Source organism: Symphalangus syndactylus, chromosome 3 (genome assembly GCF_028878055.3).
Source record: "Symphalangus syndactylus isolate Jambi chromosome 3, NHGRI_mSymSyn1-v2.1_pri, whole genome shotgun sequence".
NCBI lineage: Eukaryota > Metazoa > Chordata > Mammalia > Primates > Hylobatidae > Symphalangus > Symphalangus syndactylus.
Window position 1 is genome coordinate 97,452,422 of NC_072425.2, and position 14,309 is coordinate 97,466,730.

At 33.7% G+C, this 14,309-nt stretch overlaps 1 protein-coding gene across 1 annotated transcript in view; it reads left to right on the forward strand.

Annotated features, from left to right (window-relative positions):
• Positions 1–14,309, forward strand: part of VWDE (von Willebrand factor D and EGF domains) — a 76,311-nt gene that overhangs the window by 30,011 nt on the left and 31,991 nt on the right. The window contains 8 exon segments of the mRNA XM_063637058.1: positions 1,193–1,337; positions 3,878–4,095; positions 4,338–4,411; positions 5,846–6,116; positions 8,274–8,482; positions 8,627–9,091; positions 9,093–9,589; positions 11,673–11,809. Coding sequence (XP_063493128.1) covers positions 1,193–1,337; positions 3,878–4,095; positions 4,338–4,411; positions 5,846–6,116; positions 8,274–8,482; positions 8,627–9,091; positions 9,093–9,589; positions 11,673–11,809 — 2,016 coding nt within the window.

Genomic DNA, 14,309 nt, shown 5'->3' on the forward strand with positions numbered 1-14,309 from the left:
ACCCAGAGCTATGAGTTTTATGGACTGCAAAGACTGAGCTAACTAAACAGAGAAGGAGATTTGGTTGCTGCTGGTAGCACCAGGATCCAAGAACTGAAGAGCTATTCTAGCAGATGAGCAGAGGTGACAGGGAATTAATAAGCAGTGGAAGAAGTGGGGGCAATATCAAAAGGTCCAGGCAGGCAAGCACGGTGAACCTGGAAGGTCTCACCCACAGGACTCGAGTTGGACCTGGATTCATTTCTAGTTCAAGGACAAGAGGAGATAAATGATAAGATTGTGAGAATAGGACTCAGGACCAGGATAAATCCTGTTTATGAATAAAGTCCATGTACACACAGTAGGAACCAGGAAAAGAAGTGAGAAGAGTGGACCACATTGTCAGAATTGCATAACTGCAGTGTGAGGGGAAGCAGAGGTCAAGCCTTGAGAACACAGGAACATTTTGGTTTACATTGGTTAGCACTCAGCAGACAGTGTCAGGGGTCAATAGTCAGCACCCCCACCCTTGTACCGTTTCTGATTAGGCTAACAGGGAGAATATTCAGTACTAAGAATCATCTGTTTTGAGAGCTAGCCAAGACTCGAGACTGCATGAAAACATTCCTGCCTCAAAAAAGGATTGGCCTGTGAATGAGAATAGGGCCAGTCCTGGGTTGCACCAGTTCTCAGGAAGTTCAACTCTGGAAATCAGATGCTGAGAAATAAGCTAAGTGTGGAGATATTTCAGGTGACAACAATAATTTGATTTATGTATTAAAAGTACTTAAATTTCTAATGGAGATGGTGGTATTAATCCCTAAGAAAAACCAGAGTCTTCTGTTGGTGTGTCAGTAAACATTAGCAATAAAATGGAAGAAAATAGAAATGTTTCTTTCTTCTTCACTTTCCAGTGCTCACCACAGAACCAGCATCATTGAGGCAGGCTTGGATATGATTTGTCAAATGTGTTGGGGAACCAAAGTGAGTCAAACTCAGAGCAGTGCAGCAGCTCCATGTACTCCTGTGTGTGCTGCTTGTATTTTTATAGGTTTGATTTTAATGGTCTTGCTTAGTTAAAACATTCTAGGGCTTAAGTTATTACCAGCTCATTTAGCAAAATATGTGCTGTTGAGAAAATGCCCTTTCAAAATTGTGCCTTAGAAATAAATTATATTTTAACATAATTTTTCTACATATTTTCTCATACCAGCTACAGCCTGAATTGAGCACTATATCAGAGGATGGGAAAGAATACTACCTGAAGATAGAAAGTACAGTTCCTATTATTTGTTCTGAATTTAGTGAGCTTGGTCAAGAATGCAAAATCTCATTAAAACTGAAAACTATTGATCAAGGTAATATACTAACTTTATTTTATCTTATTATTAGATTGCAAACACTAATGCTTTTTTTCCTGTAGGAAAAGTCACTGGAATGTACTCATATAATAAATCATGTTGCATGTTGACATCAAATTTTAGCCCAATCATATTACTAATACTGGGCCAAATTGACGATTGCCAAAGCAATTCACATTTCTTCTTCTTGGCTGAAAGCATACATTTAAAAAAAAAGAAAAAAAATAGTGAATAATCTCCTTTTCATCATCATCTTTTTCCTCTCACTCCTCTTTTTTTCTCCTATTTTTTCACAGTCTCCTGTTTATTCCTCTCTTTGCTTAGTTTACAGAAATCGAGGGAAAAACTGCTCTTTTAGATTTTTCAAATCATCCCCAATGACAGACATTTGATAAGTTACGTTAAAAGTTCAAGCTTATGAAATATAGATCTCATGATGCATCCTTCAAGTTTCTCTCCCTAACGTATGTTTATGTTTGGAATCTCGTATCTTAAAATTCTTCCATTTCAATTACTGATTATATGGATGTTGTGATACATGGCCACATATGTGTCGATGGATAGAGTGAGGAAATCCTCCCACATAATAAGATAGAATATGCGAGGACAAACCATGCATAGCAGTGATTGGCTTGATTATGTTCTTTTTCCCACTGAGCCTCTGATGTAGAGATCAAAGCAAGTTACAGATACATAAATTAAAATATAACCTTTAAGAGAGATTACAATTTCATCGGCATACCACATACATTTTCACCATAGAATATTACATTGTCTTTACTAAATATACCAAACGCAAGGTATCTATAGACCTTCATGTCCATATTATAAATAATTAAATCAGAGAAATAAGAGGATAAAAAAGCCAGGAGAGAGAGAGAGAGAGAATCATTTGGAATGATGCACTCAAGAAAAGAGATGGCTAAAGAGATAGAGGAATTAAGAGAGGTCATCTTAGGATTGTTAACAGTAAACAGGCTCAGATAATACCCACCTACTCACTCAGATTTTAGGAGCACCACCAGCAACATTATATTTTTAATTACAGCCCAGACATATTAAATTATACCCTCTCTCGGACTATTTGACAGAATTCTACTTCAAGTTAGCTCTGAAAAGCATATTATGCAAATATTACTATAGTTTATGGAGAGACCAGAAAGAGGATGATGTTATTGATGTTTTCCAAAATCATGTTAGTCAAAGATTTCCTTCAGTTACAGGTATACTTTAAAATATATTTTCATGCTGTCAATTCTTTCATCAAGGCAAGCATTGCTAAAACAATATAATAATAGCCTAAATATATTTCTACATTTTAGAAGTTTGCATGAATGTTCTTATTCTCTGAGAATTAAAAATGGCTTTTGTTTTCTGAAGAAAAAATTCTGGATTTCATTCTGGATACTCCTCATCTTGTCCGCTTTAAGTACAATAGCATTAAATCTTTACTTTCATAGGGAACCAGTTGTTGTCTGAGTGTTTTTCTAAACAGACTATGCTGCTATTCATAGGCTTAAAGAGAACAACCCCTCATATATTGGCTTGAGGAATTGATGTTATGGGCTCTAAGTTAGAAATATTCTGTATTCACCTTAGAGAGTTGGTTAAGAGTTTGAATGTTTCTGTTATTTTTTATGTGCATGGGAAAAGTATGTATTTCTAAAAAAATAGTTTAGTGTGCCTATATCTGATTAATATAATTTCATACCTAAAAAATCTGTATGGAAGAAAAGAAGATAGAACATTTTTTAACAACTTTTTTCCTTTTTGATTCTTAGGAGGACTTTGGAATCATTAATTGGATATGATAGCATACTTCCTCTGTGGCCAATTTTGGGGGCAAATCTGTTCTTTTTGTTTAGTTATACAAATTCCTGGAGTTCTTTTCTCTTTTTTTGTTACCATTTCCTTTCCAAATTATTTTTTCTTTGTTATTGAAGCGAGGGAGCATCTCAAGGTTGTGAATATATTGGGACATTTGGGAGGTGAAAGAAGATAGCTTGTTACTGTTGTGAGATCATCTTCATTTGTTTTGATTTTTCCATTTTTCGACATGATAAGCCCTTTATCAATAATTAAAAGCCATTGCTACTATTCAACAATGGATGGAATATGAACACATATGCTGAGAAATATTACAAAAGTATCTGGGCCCAAGGTACAAATCTTAGACAGAAAAAATCATGTTAGTATGTATAATATGTAAAATTATAATATATGTAATATGTAAAAGAATAAATTTTATCATTCTTTTTGAATTTCCTTCAGTTGCATACAGTTTTATAACCTAATTGAAAATTATAATATGTATTTATGTGTACATACATATATATTATAGTTGATTAATTCTTTGTAAAAATCAGGTAGATTCAATAGCTTTGGCTTAATTTAGACAAAATTTGCAACCATATGTTTTAAGAAAGAGAAAATAATTTGAGAATAATCTTACAATTCAGTGTTTCATGTTAATTTATTACATGCTTTGGTTAGTATATTCTCTTGGAAATTTTTAAACCTATTTTTTCATTAAATAGGTAGAGAGCACCTAGGCTTAAATTTGGCACTGTCTTCCTGTCATGTGGACCTTCTCCAGACATCTTCCTGTGCTAATGGAACCTGTAGCCACACTTTTGTGTACTACACTGCTGTCACAGATTTTTCTCGAGATGGAGATAGAGTTACAAACATTGTAGTGCAACCAATAGTTAATGAGGATTTCCTGTGGAACAACTACATTCCAGACAGCATCCAGGTTGACAAATTACAAAACTGTTACTGCAATTGAAGCTTTAAGAAGAAATGTGTATTTTATCATTATGTCTTATAAACTTTTTATGTAAAAAAATTTTGGTAAATTAGTTTTTAAATGATTCAATTTTCAATAACTATGATAAAAACAATAATTGAAGATTTTTTGAGATTGCTAAGCAATTTTTTATATATCACTAAATATAATTAATGGTAATATTTACCAAAAATATCTTTGCTTTTAAGATCAAAGTAAAGGATGTCTCAACTGCTTACTGCTATTCATTTACTGACCCACATATAATTACATTTGATGGCAGGTAATTTCCTGAAAATTTCTTCTTTTAGTAGTTTTGTTTGCTTTGATTTTGTTGTTTTATTTTAAACAGCGTATTGTTTTATAATTTTTTAGTCCTAGTCACTGAAATTAGACAGAAAGGAATTACTGGCTTGTTTCGATACTAGTTTATGTAGAATTTTTGCCTTAAAATCTAATTCTTAGTAAAAAACATGGATTATTTAAAAGGCTGAACTTGTAAAAATAAATATTATTACAAATACAGAGAATCTTTTTTGCTAGACTCTTTTTAAATTTTTAATAATGATTAAATTATTTACTCTAAAGATGTTTAGAACATTTCCATATGATAATAAAACAATCTTTAAGTTTAGGCAAAATGATTAAACATATTAGAATTATTTTTAGAACTAATTACTCCTAAGTCTTGACAAGAATACTCAGGAAAAAAACTATTGTAACTATTATGGATACCTGGATATTTGCCTCTGGAATTTAAAGTAAAATGGGCAAAAGACCAAAAAGTAATCTAAACTATTTTGTTATTAATATCTGCATAGAAAGATTTAAACTCAGTTATATCATTCTGGGAGATTCATGGTTCTGAGATGTCTGTAAGGAAAATGATAAGAATATCTTAGTGTTGCATCAACATTTTTTTCATGATGCAAGATGGTTGTGGTTTGCTTAAAAAATTGTAATATGATCATTGTCAGTAAAATTATTCAATATATAGAAACTGTTCCATAAGAAAGTTATACTCCAATGGTGTCAACAGGTGTTAAGAACCTGAAGGAACTGATCTCACAGGCAAGAATCCTTTATGGTTATAACTAAAGGCTTAGACATTTTAGTGGAAAAATCTCAAGAAAGCGTAGTAGTGATGAATTTAATCTGACAATTCAACAAGATGAATTATGCAACAACTAGGTGAAAAGCCAAGTTCTAAGTACTGGGGGTATGGCAGTGAACAAAACAAACACTCTCTACCCTCATGGAGCTGACTTTTGCAAAGGGGAAGAGAGATATAAACACATTTAATAAGTAAAATATGAAGGGTATCTGAGGAAGATACTTGCTGTGAAGAAAACTAAATTGGGTGGAAAGGGAAGGCTGAAAAGAGGGGTTGCAATTTATATTAAAATAGAGTGGTTACAAAAAGCCATTTGGTGCGGGTGACATTTAACAAGTACTCAAAGATGAGGGAGATAGTCACGTGTGTACACATATGGGGAGAAGACAATCGAGCCAGCCTGCCCTGCTCAAGGAGAGCAGTTTGACTGGAGTGGTGAAAGGGAAGAAAGTAGTGGGAGAGATTGAGGTGTTTATGACTACTTTGTTTCCTTCAGTGCATACAACAAAATGATCGTGATACATAAAGCTGTTGCAAATCAATAACATACTTTTGTGATATTTTACATGATTTTTTAATGCAATTGCCTTTTGTTAATGATAGGGTATATGATAATTTCAAGACTGGAACATTTGTGCTTCATAAGAGTATGTCACGTGATTTTGAAGTCCATGTACGTCAGTGGGACTGCGGAAGCCTTCACTATCCAGTGTCATGTAACTGTGGGTTTGTTGCCCAGGAAGGAGGTGATATAGTTACTTTTGATATGTGCAATGGTCAGCTACGTGAATCACAACCATATTTATTTGTAAAAAGCCAAGATGTAACCAGGAATATCAAGATAAGTGAATCTTACTTAGGAAGAAAAGTCATAGTATGTATGATTCTTTAACATTAAAAGTATTTTTCATTTTTCCCCTTTCAGATAAACATCTCTATTAAATTAGGAGCTATCATTTTTCAACATTAGTTTGTTTAACAAAATAGCATTTATATTAACCATTATCTTAGAGGGAATACATTTTTTTCACTTACCACACACAAATAGACACAACATCATTAAAACCATGTAAAATTTAAACTGCCTTATTTAAAATTTCAGTATGACAACTTGGTGGATTAGTCACTAAAATTTCTTTTGACAATGTGTAATAAATAGTATATTAGACAGAGATGACAGACATAATTAAGAATGAATATTTAGGAATAATCAACGAGTTTTCGAAATGAATACAGTGTGGTACTACCTCAGGAATGGGCTGGTAGATAAGTGCAATAGAATATGAAGTCAGGAAACAAACCTAAGATTATATATTCACCAATATTTTTAATTCTTTTTCCTTTACTCCTGGCAGGCTAATATTTTTTTAAAGATTATACTTCATATCTGCGAGTAAACTATTTGTATTTTCAGGTCATAGCCACCTTCCATTCATCTTTCAAACAAGTAATTCCAAGTAAATCAAATTAAAATTTAAATAAAAGTATTAAAAATTTAAGTTTCTGTTTGTATAATATTTACTGAAGTGAAAAATCATTTCTGAAAATAAGTTATATATTTGAATTCCATCACTGAAAACCAAAATGCAAATCAAAAATTAGGAAAATATTTGCTATGTATAAAACATAGGTCAGATAGAAAACATTCCTGCATCACTAATGTATAATCAGCACTCCAATTAAAATGAGCAAATAATATAAAAAACCTTTTCACAAAAGAAATAAAACTGATATGTTCAAAAGTACAAAAATCAACAAAAATGTGAAAACTTTAACCTCATTAGCAGTCAAATAGATAAATAAATAAAGATTGAACATCTTTCATACAATATCAGGAAGCATAGCGATAGTACATTTAGTAACAGTCTTTCCAGGGAACATATATATCATATATAACCTGCACCTACGTGTGCTATTTTGCCAAGAAATTTTACTTCTGGAAATTTATTGTAAAAAAATAGTTAAGGATGTGAATACTCCCGGTGATGTTTATTGTATCTTTCCTTGTAAGATGAAAAAGTCATAGTTAAGTAGTGATCAATAAACAGGCTTAACTAAAACTCTAAATATAATGATGTCATATGGTAGAACACTTTGTAGTCATGAAAATGCTGGAGTAGGTGTGTGTGTTTATTGACAGGCAAAGATATGCCCAAAATATAAAAGAGGCTTTTGAGGAATTTGCACAAAGATCTTAATATTAGCTACCTTAAGTTGGTTTGGAATGCAAAATTTGTTTGTTTTTAAAATAATTTAATGTAACTAACACAGACCATTTTTGTAAAAAGAGAAAAAAAGAGTTATTTTTAAATTTTAAGAAAATTAAAAGGGGAAAAACAACCAGAAGAGCAAAGAGTGGTGTATCTTCAGTGATTTTTAGAAGAGATAGCTTCTCCACATATACAGTACATCAAAGTGGCCGGTCTGGAAGAGGTGATATTCCTGTGGTGGGAGAGGTGGTTCACAGTTAGATTGCACAGGCTACTAGGGTCATTCAGCAAACTCTCCTTGCTTGGATCACCAACTCCCCAAGCTACCTTCTAGTTAAAATTTAGCTTCTGATTCTGTTTGTCTATTGGCAGCTGGAGAATGCTAATTAGCTGTAGGAACATGTACTCCTCTGAAATTATATTTATCTGTGTAAATTAATTACTTGGCAATCTAATTCTGTATTAAATAATTGTTATCAGAAACATTACTTGGTAAACATCCTCCTCAGTATTTGTAACATATTAATTGCATAAATTATCTCATTTTAGTTTAAATTATTTAAAGAAAGAAGTTGCAAGCAACATATTTCAATAAAAAGATCAGTATGGTCATCAAATTTCAGGTCAGCAAAATGCAAAAACCCATATTTTGATATAGAATGTTAAGAGGAAAGTTGTAGTCAAGAAAATCAGTATTTTATTCTCTTTTTATATTGAGGGAATAACTATTTCTTATTTTTTAAATAATACATTTTTCTTAATCCAGATTGAACATTGCTTCAACATCTTTTATTTCTGTATTGTTTATTTTTGTTTTTCAGATCTGGTTTTCTTCTGGGGCATTCATCCGTGCTGATCTTGGTGAATGGGGCATGAGTCTAACGATCAGAGCCCCTAGTGTAGATTACAGAAACACTCTGGGACTTTGTGGAACCTTTGATGAAAATCCAGAAAATGATTTCCATGACAAAAATGGGATCCAAATTGATCAAAATTTTAACAATTATGTTGCTTTTATTAATGAATGGAGGTAAGACACTATTTTTCCACTTGCGATTGTATTAATATTAGACTTAAAACAGGTGGTGGCTCAACACTCTGCTTTTTTGCAACACATATTAGGACAAAATGTTTATGTACAAATTACTGTTCTTTCTTGTTTTCCATCTGGAAGGATTTTACCAGGAAAAAGCATGTTTGACACACTGCCAATTTCTATGACGTCACCTGGAAAGCCATCCTATTGTAGCTGTTCATTGGACACTGCAGCGTATCCGTCTTCCGATGATCTGGACAGTGTTTCTCAATCAGAAATTGCCTTGGGTTGCAAAGACATCAGTCATGTCAGCTTATCTTCTTTGATACCAGAACTAGATGTCACCTCTGAATATATTAATTCAGACACTCTTGTCAGAAAGATAAACAAGCATACATCTCCAGAAGAATATAATCTAAATTTCTTTCCACAAGAAAAAAAACACATAAACCTGACTAAACGAGGCTTAAATGTACAAAAACATCCTGGAAATGAGAAACAAGATGCACTAAAATATTTGGACAATAAGAAATATACACAAGGCCGGGGAAGCCACAGCCAAGAAATGAGGTACAATCGACAAAACAGATGGAAACGGCAAAACTTATGAGTTTCTTCCTTTGTTTGCTTTCCCGAGTCTCAGCCAAACGGATCTGGAAGAACTTACTTATTTTTTCCCAGAGGACCATGCTGAGGATGTACAGCAAGAGTTTTTCCCCTCTTGGCCCACACCCTCTGGCATCACCGAGTATAGCACCTTGACCCTCTGTCAGCAGACTCTAGCCAACTCCAGCATAGGAAGGCTCTGTCTTGCTTTTCTTGGCAAGAGAGTAGACAGTGTTATAGATATGTGTGTGAAGGATGTTCTGTTAAAAGATGATCTTAGCTGGGCAGAAGCAGGTGTGGCTCTTTTAGAAAATGAATGTGAAAAGAGGATTGTGGAGGAGGGGAAATATAACACAGAAGAGTATGGCACATCAATTGAAGACATTCTCTTAGTATTAAAATGTCCCAATTTATGCAGCGGCAATGGGCAGTGTATGGAATGGGGGTGTGCATGTTCCCCAAGCTTTAGTTCCTATGATTGCAGTGATTCCTATGGTAAGTAAATACCCTCAAAGTTTGATATTGCATATGATATTTCATGATAAAAATGTATTTGATCTTTATTTCACCCTCAGTATCCTAACAGTGTTTATTCAGATTTTATAGAGAAAACCTCCAAGTGATATTAATTAATACATTATTAATTTTCCAACAGCATCTCATCTTATTTGGAGTAAAAGCCAAAGTAACTTATAACAGCCTGGAAGGCACAGTGTGATCTGGCATTCAGTGTCTCTCTAAACTCATTCCCTACTACTGTCACCCTGTTGTTCCACTCCAGCCCCTCTAAGCTGTCCCTTGAAAGTGCCAAGATCATTTAACCTCAGGGCCTTTACACACAAGTGGGCCCTCTACCGATAGAGAATCACTATTTTCCCAGAACTCAAATTTAGTATTTTTAAAGCACTGTGTTTATATTGTTTGGCTAATTACACTAATTTGCTTAAAACTCTTTTTCTCTAACACATCTATCTATACAGTACAAACTATTTTGTCTTAATATGTTAGACAAAGAAACTGTAAAAAGTTTTGTTTCCTTTAATAAGTAGACCAGTAACTCCTGATTTCCCTCCCATTATTACCATTTGGCTCTTTTCCACCTACAGCCTTTTCCTTCTTAGTAAATGCAAAGTTCATTCCTATTTGCTCACATTAAAAACTTGTAGTCATTTTTGCCTGTCCTTTTCCTTCATGCCTCAAGTTTAATTCATTAGCAGCAAATCCAGCTCCAGCTTCAAAGCATTTCATTTCTTTCCCTGCTACAACCATAGTCCAAGCCACCATTATTTCCCCATCGGATTATCATAGATTCTCCCAAAACTAATTTTCTGTGCAGCAGCAACTAAAGTGACCCCACTGAAGTGTAAGTGAGATCATATTGCTCCTGCATTTATATAGCTCGAACGGCTCTCCATCTCCTTCAGAGTAAAGTCCACAATCCCTACCATGGCGTAGAAGACCCTAGGTAGTCTGAGGTTCCTCGCTCACTGAATTCATCTAGGATTCCTCCCCCAGCTCACTGCTCTTCAGCCACACTGGCAGCTTTGCTATTCCTCAAAGGAGCCAGGCCTGCTCCCACCTCAGGGTCTTTGCACTCACTGCTCCCTCTCACCGGAGGATTCTCCCACCACAGATCTTTATGACTTATTTTCTTTACTTCTCTGTTCAAATGTCATATTATCAGAAAATCCTCTGTGGTCATTCAAAATAGACTTGTTTTTCTTACACAATTCCATGGTCTTAATCTCCCTTAATATAGTTAATATAATTTTTTCCATATTCCTGAAAACAATTGTGTAATATAATTTATATTTATCTTTTTGTTTATTTTTTTATCCTCTCATCTAGAATGCAAATTACATGAAGGCAGAAACTTTTGTTTTGTTCATTACTACATCCCCAGTACCTAGAATAACAATAGATAAATAAAAATTACTAAACATTTGTTGAATTTGTGAAAGTATGGACTGAAGTAACCCAGGCTTTAAAAAAAATTTTCATCAAGATTTTTAAGGTTCTGAATACACATGATTTTCTACCCTACTGGTAGTACAGTTGTGTTCACTTAGGTTTTCCCAGTACTTAGGCAAAGGGTTTAATAACTTTTACACACCGCATATGTCCATTTTGACAACCAGATGTTACTGATACAGATGACATTTTGAAATTTTAATGCATTGCATTACTAACTACTATATTTTATTACAGAAGTATTTTTTTCTATAACCCAGCTATATGGCACAAGCCAAAATGGCAAAGCCAAAATGTACTTTATTGTAGTGGTAATTTCTTAATATTTGTCCTTAATTGATATAAAATATTATTAAACATTAGCGAAACCTGTGTTTTTAGGACTGGTAGTGTCTGTAATATTATTATTGGTTTGATGGTAGATACCTCTTCTAATACCAGATTACTCTTAACATTTAATGGCTTAATTAGTGTTGTAAGTAGCATTTTAGGTATACTTCAAAATATTACTTTCCATATGCTTTTAATTTGGGGCTTGGAAATAATTAGTTTTTTTCCTGAAATTAAATAAAATATGTAGCATTTGTTATATATTTTTTTTCCAAAGACAAAGCTCCTGAAATTACAGAGCTTGGGAATGCTGGATTCTGTGATGTTCAAAAATATAATTGTATGATGGTGAGAGTTTTTGGCAGAGGCTTCAAAGAATTACCTTCAATTAAATGTGAAGTTACTAAGCTACAGGTATGTTAATTATAGAGTTGAGAAACAATAGAGTATATGAGATACTCAGATTAATATTATCTTGGATTAATTTGGTCTATCAGTTAGCAACATAAATCCAAACGATATTATATCTAGAGAGCTGAACAGGAAAATGATTAAGTTACATAATGTTGACGCTTCTTTGTTAACTTTATTAAAATATCTTATAAACTTTTTATTGAAGTATCAGCTCACTGTTTTCACTTATATGAAAAAGCTAAAAGAATATCAAGCTTGATTTATGTAAGCCTCTGTATTTCTTGAAATGTAAAAACATAAAGAAGAGACATTGTTTTTAGCCAAGACTTATCTTGCATAAACTGGATATGAACGTTTCCCTTTTACAAATCAAAAAATGAGGACTAATTGCATTTATTCTTTATATTTTCCTTACTATGGATTTTAGACAGAAAATACCTACCTCTAAAAAATAGTATTTATCTTTCTGAAGGCCACAGAAACAGACATGATCAGTTTGAACATTAGTATATCAAATTATACCTTATTTTTGATGATTATTTAAATGGTCTTCCTTGTCTTTATTCAAATGGAAATTTTATTTTAAGGATAACTGTATGAATTTCAAAAGTATATGTGGGTAAGCTGAAAACTTAAGACAGCAAACCACATTATAACATTCTTCTTACTTTTTCTCTAAATTGATGAAGCCAAATGTGATTCTGAGATTGAGAATTTACAGGAGGAAATAGGTTTGTATGTGTCTTTATCAAGTAGTTAAACACAAGTATGCTAACTTCAGGATTTTATGGGTGGAGCCTTTCTAAATAAGCCATGAAATATTTTAATCCCAATGAAGTAGTAAGACAAAATAGAAAGGTACATGTAAGTAATTTTAATATCACTTAAGAGAATAGACATTATATTAGTCTTGGCAGAATAAATCATATGACATCACATGAAAATTAAGTGATTTGCCAGGAGCGAATTTTGTAGATTTATATTCTCTTAGAAAGCACATCTTGTACTTACCTTCAGATGCATTGTCTGTTGTGATTTACTCTCATACTACGTCCCATTTCCTCCAAACTTCTCATAAATGCAGAGTAAAATCTGGAATCCTCTAACACACTATACAGAACTGTATTAGTCCATTTTCACAGTGCTATAAAGATACTACCTGAGACTAGGTAATTTGTAAAGAAAACAGGTTTAATTGGCTCACAGTTCCACATGGCTGGGAAGACCCCAGGAAACATAAAATCATGGCAGAAGGCAGAGGGAGGCACCTTCTTCACAAGGCGGCAGGTGAGAGGGAGTTAAGAGGTAAGCTGCCACTTTTAAACCATCAGGATCTCATGAGAATTTCCTTACTATCATGAGAGCAGCATGGGAGAAACTGCCCTCATGATCCAGTCACCTCCCACTATGTCCCTCCCTTGATCCTTGGGGATTACAATTTGAGAGGAGATTTGGGTGGAGACACAGAGCCAAACCAAATCAAGTACTATAGAAAGAAAGATGTTCACTTGCCCAAACTGAAATTAGAATGCATATCTGTCTTTATTTTACGTTATGCTGAAGTTAAGTTTGTCTCTCCTAGACCCAGTCTTGCCCAGTGCTGGGTTTTAAAGGATCTTCTAGCCTTTAATTCATACCTCCAGTCAAGCCTGTTTAATGTGCCACTATTTTAGGATCCCCAACCCTACCAACATGGGCCCTGCTCAAAGCCTTGCATTCACTTTGTATGGAATGTGCTTGCCCTGCTACTAAGCTAATGTCTTCTCCTAGCTCCCCTGTTACATGTTCAGTCAACATGAATCAATTCCTGCTCACCTTTTTAGTTCAAATTTCAGTTCCCTTCGAAGATTGGGTTCCTCTTTAAAATCTAGCATTTTGGAAATCAGGTCACGCAAAATCCTTAATGACTTCCCATTTTATGAAGTAATTTTTAAAAACTTTTATTTTGGAATAACTTGAGACTTACAGAAAAATTGTAAAAATAATGGAGTTTCCAATAATTCTTCACCCAGTTTCTCCTAAAGTTAATATCTTATTTATAAACCATATCCATAAAACAATTGTTAAAACTAGAAAATTCACCTCGATACAATACTATTAACGAATTTACAGACCTTGTTCAAATTCTACCAGTTGTCCAACTAATAATGGTCCTTTTTCTGATTCAGGATCCAATCTAAGATTTTATGTTGCATTTTGTCATGTTTCTTCAGTCTCTTTCATATTGTGACAGTGCTCCTTCTGTCTTTATCTTTTGCACACTTAGCTCTTTTGAATATTGTGACTGTGCTCCATCTTTCTTCATCTTTTGCACACTTGGTTTTTTTGAAGAGCACGGGCTAGTTGTTTTGTGGAATGTTCCTTTTTTTATGGTTAGATTGAGATCATGCCATATTGTGCAATTCTTAGTGCATCCTTTCATGATGCAATGTATCTAATCATGGGCAATGTACATTTTGATCACTTACTTAAGGGGTTTTTGCCATGTGTCTTCACTTTA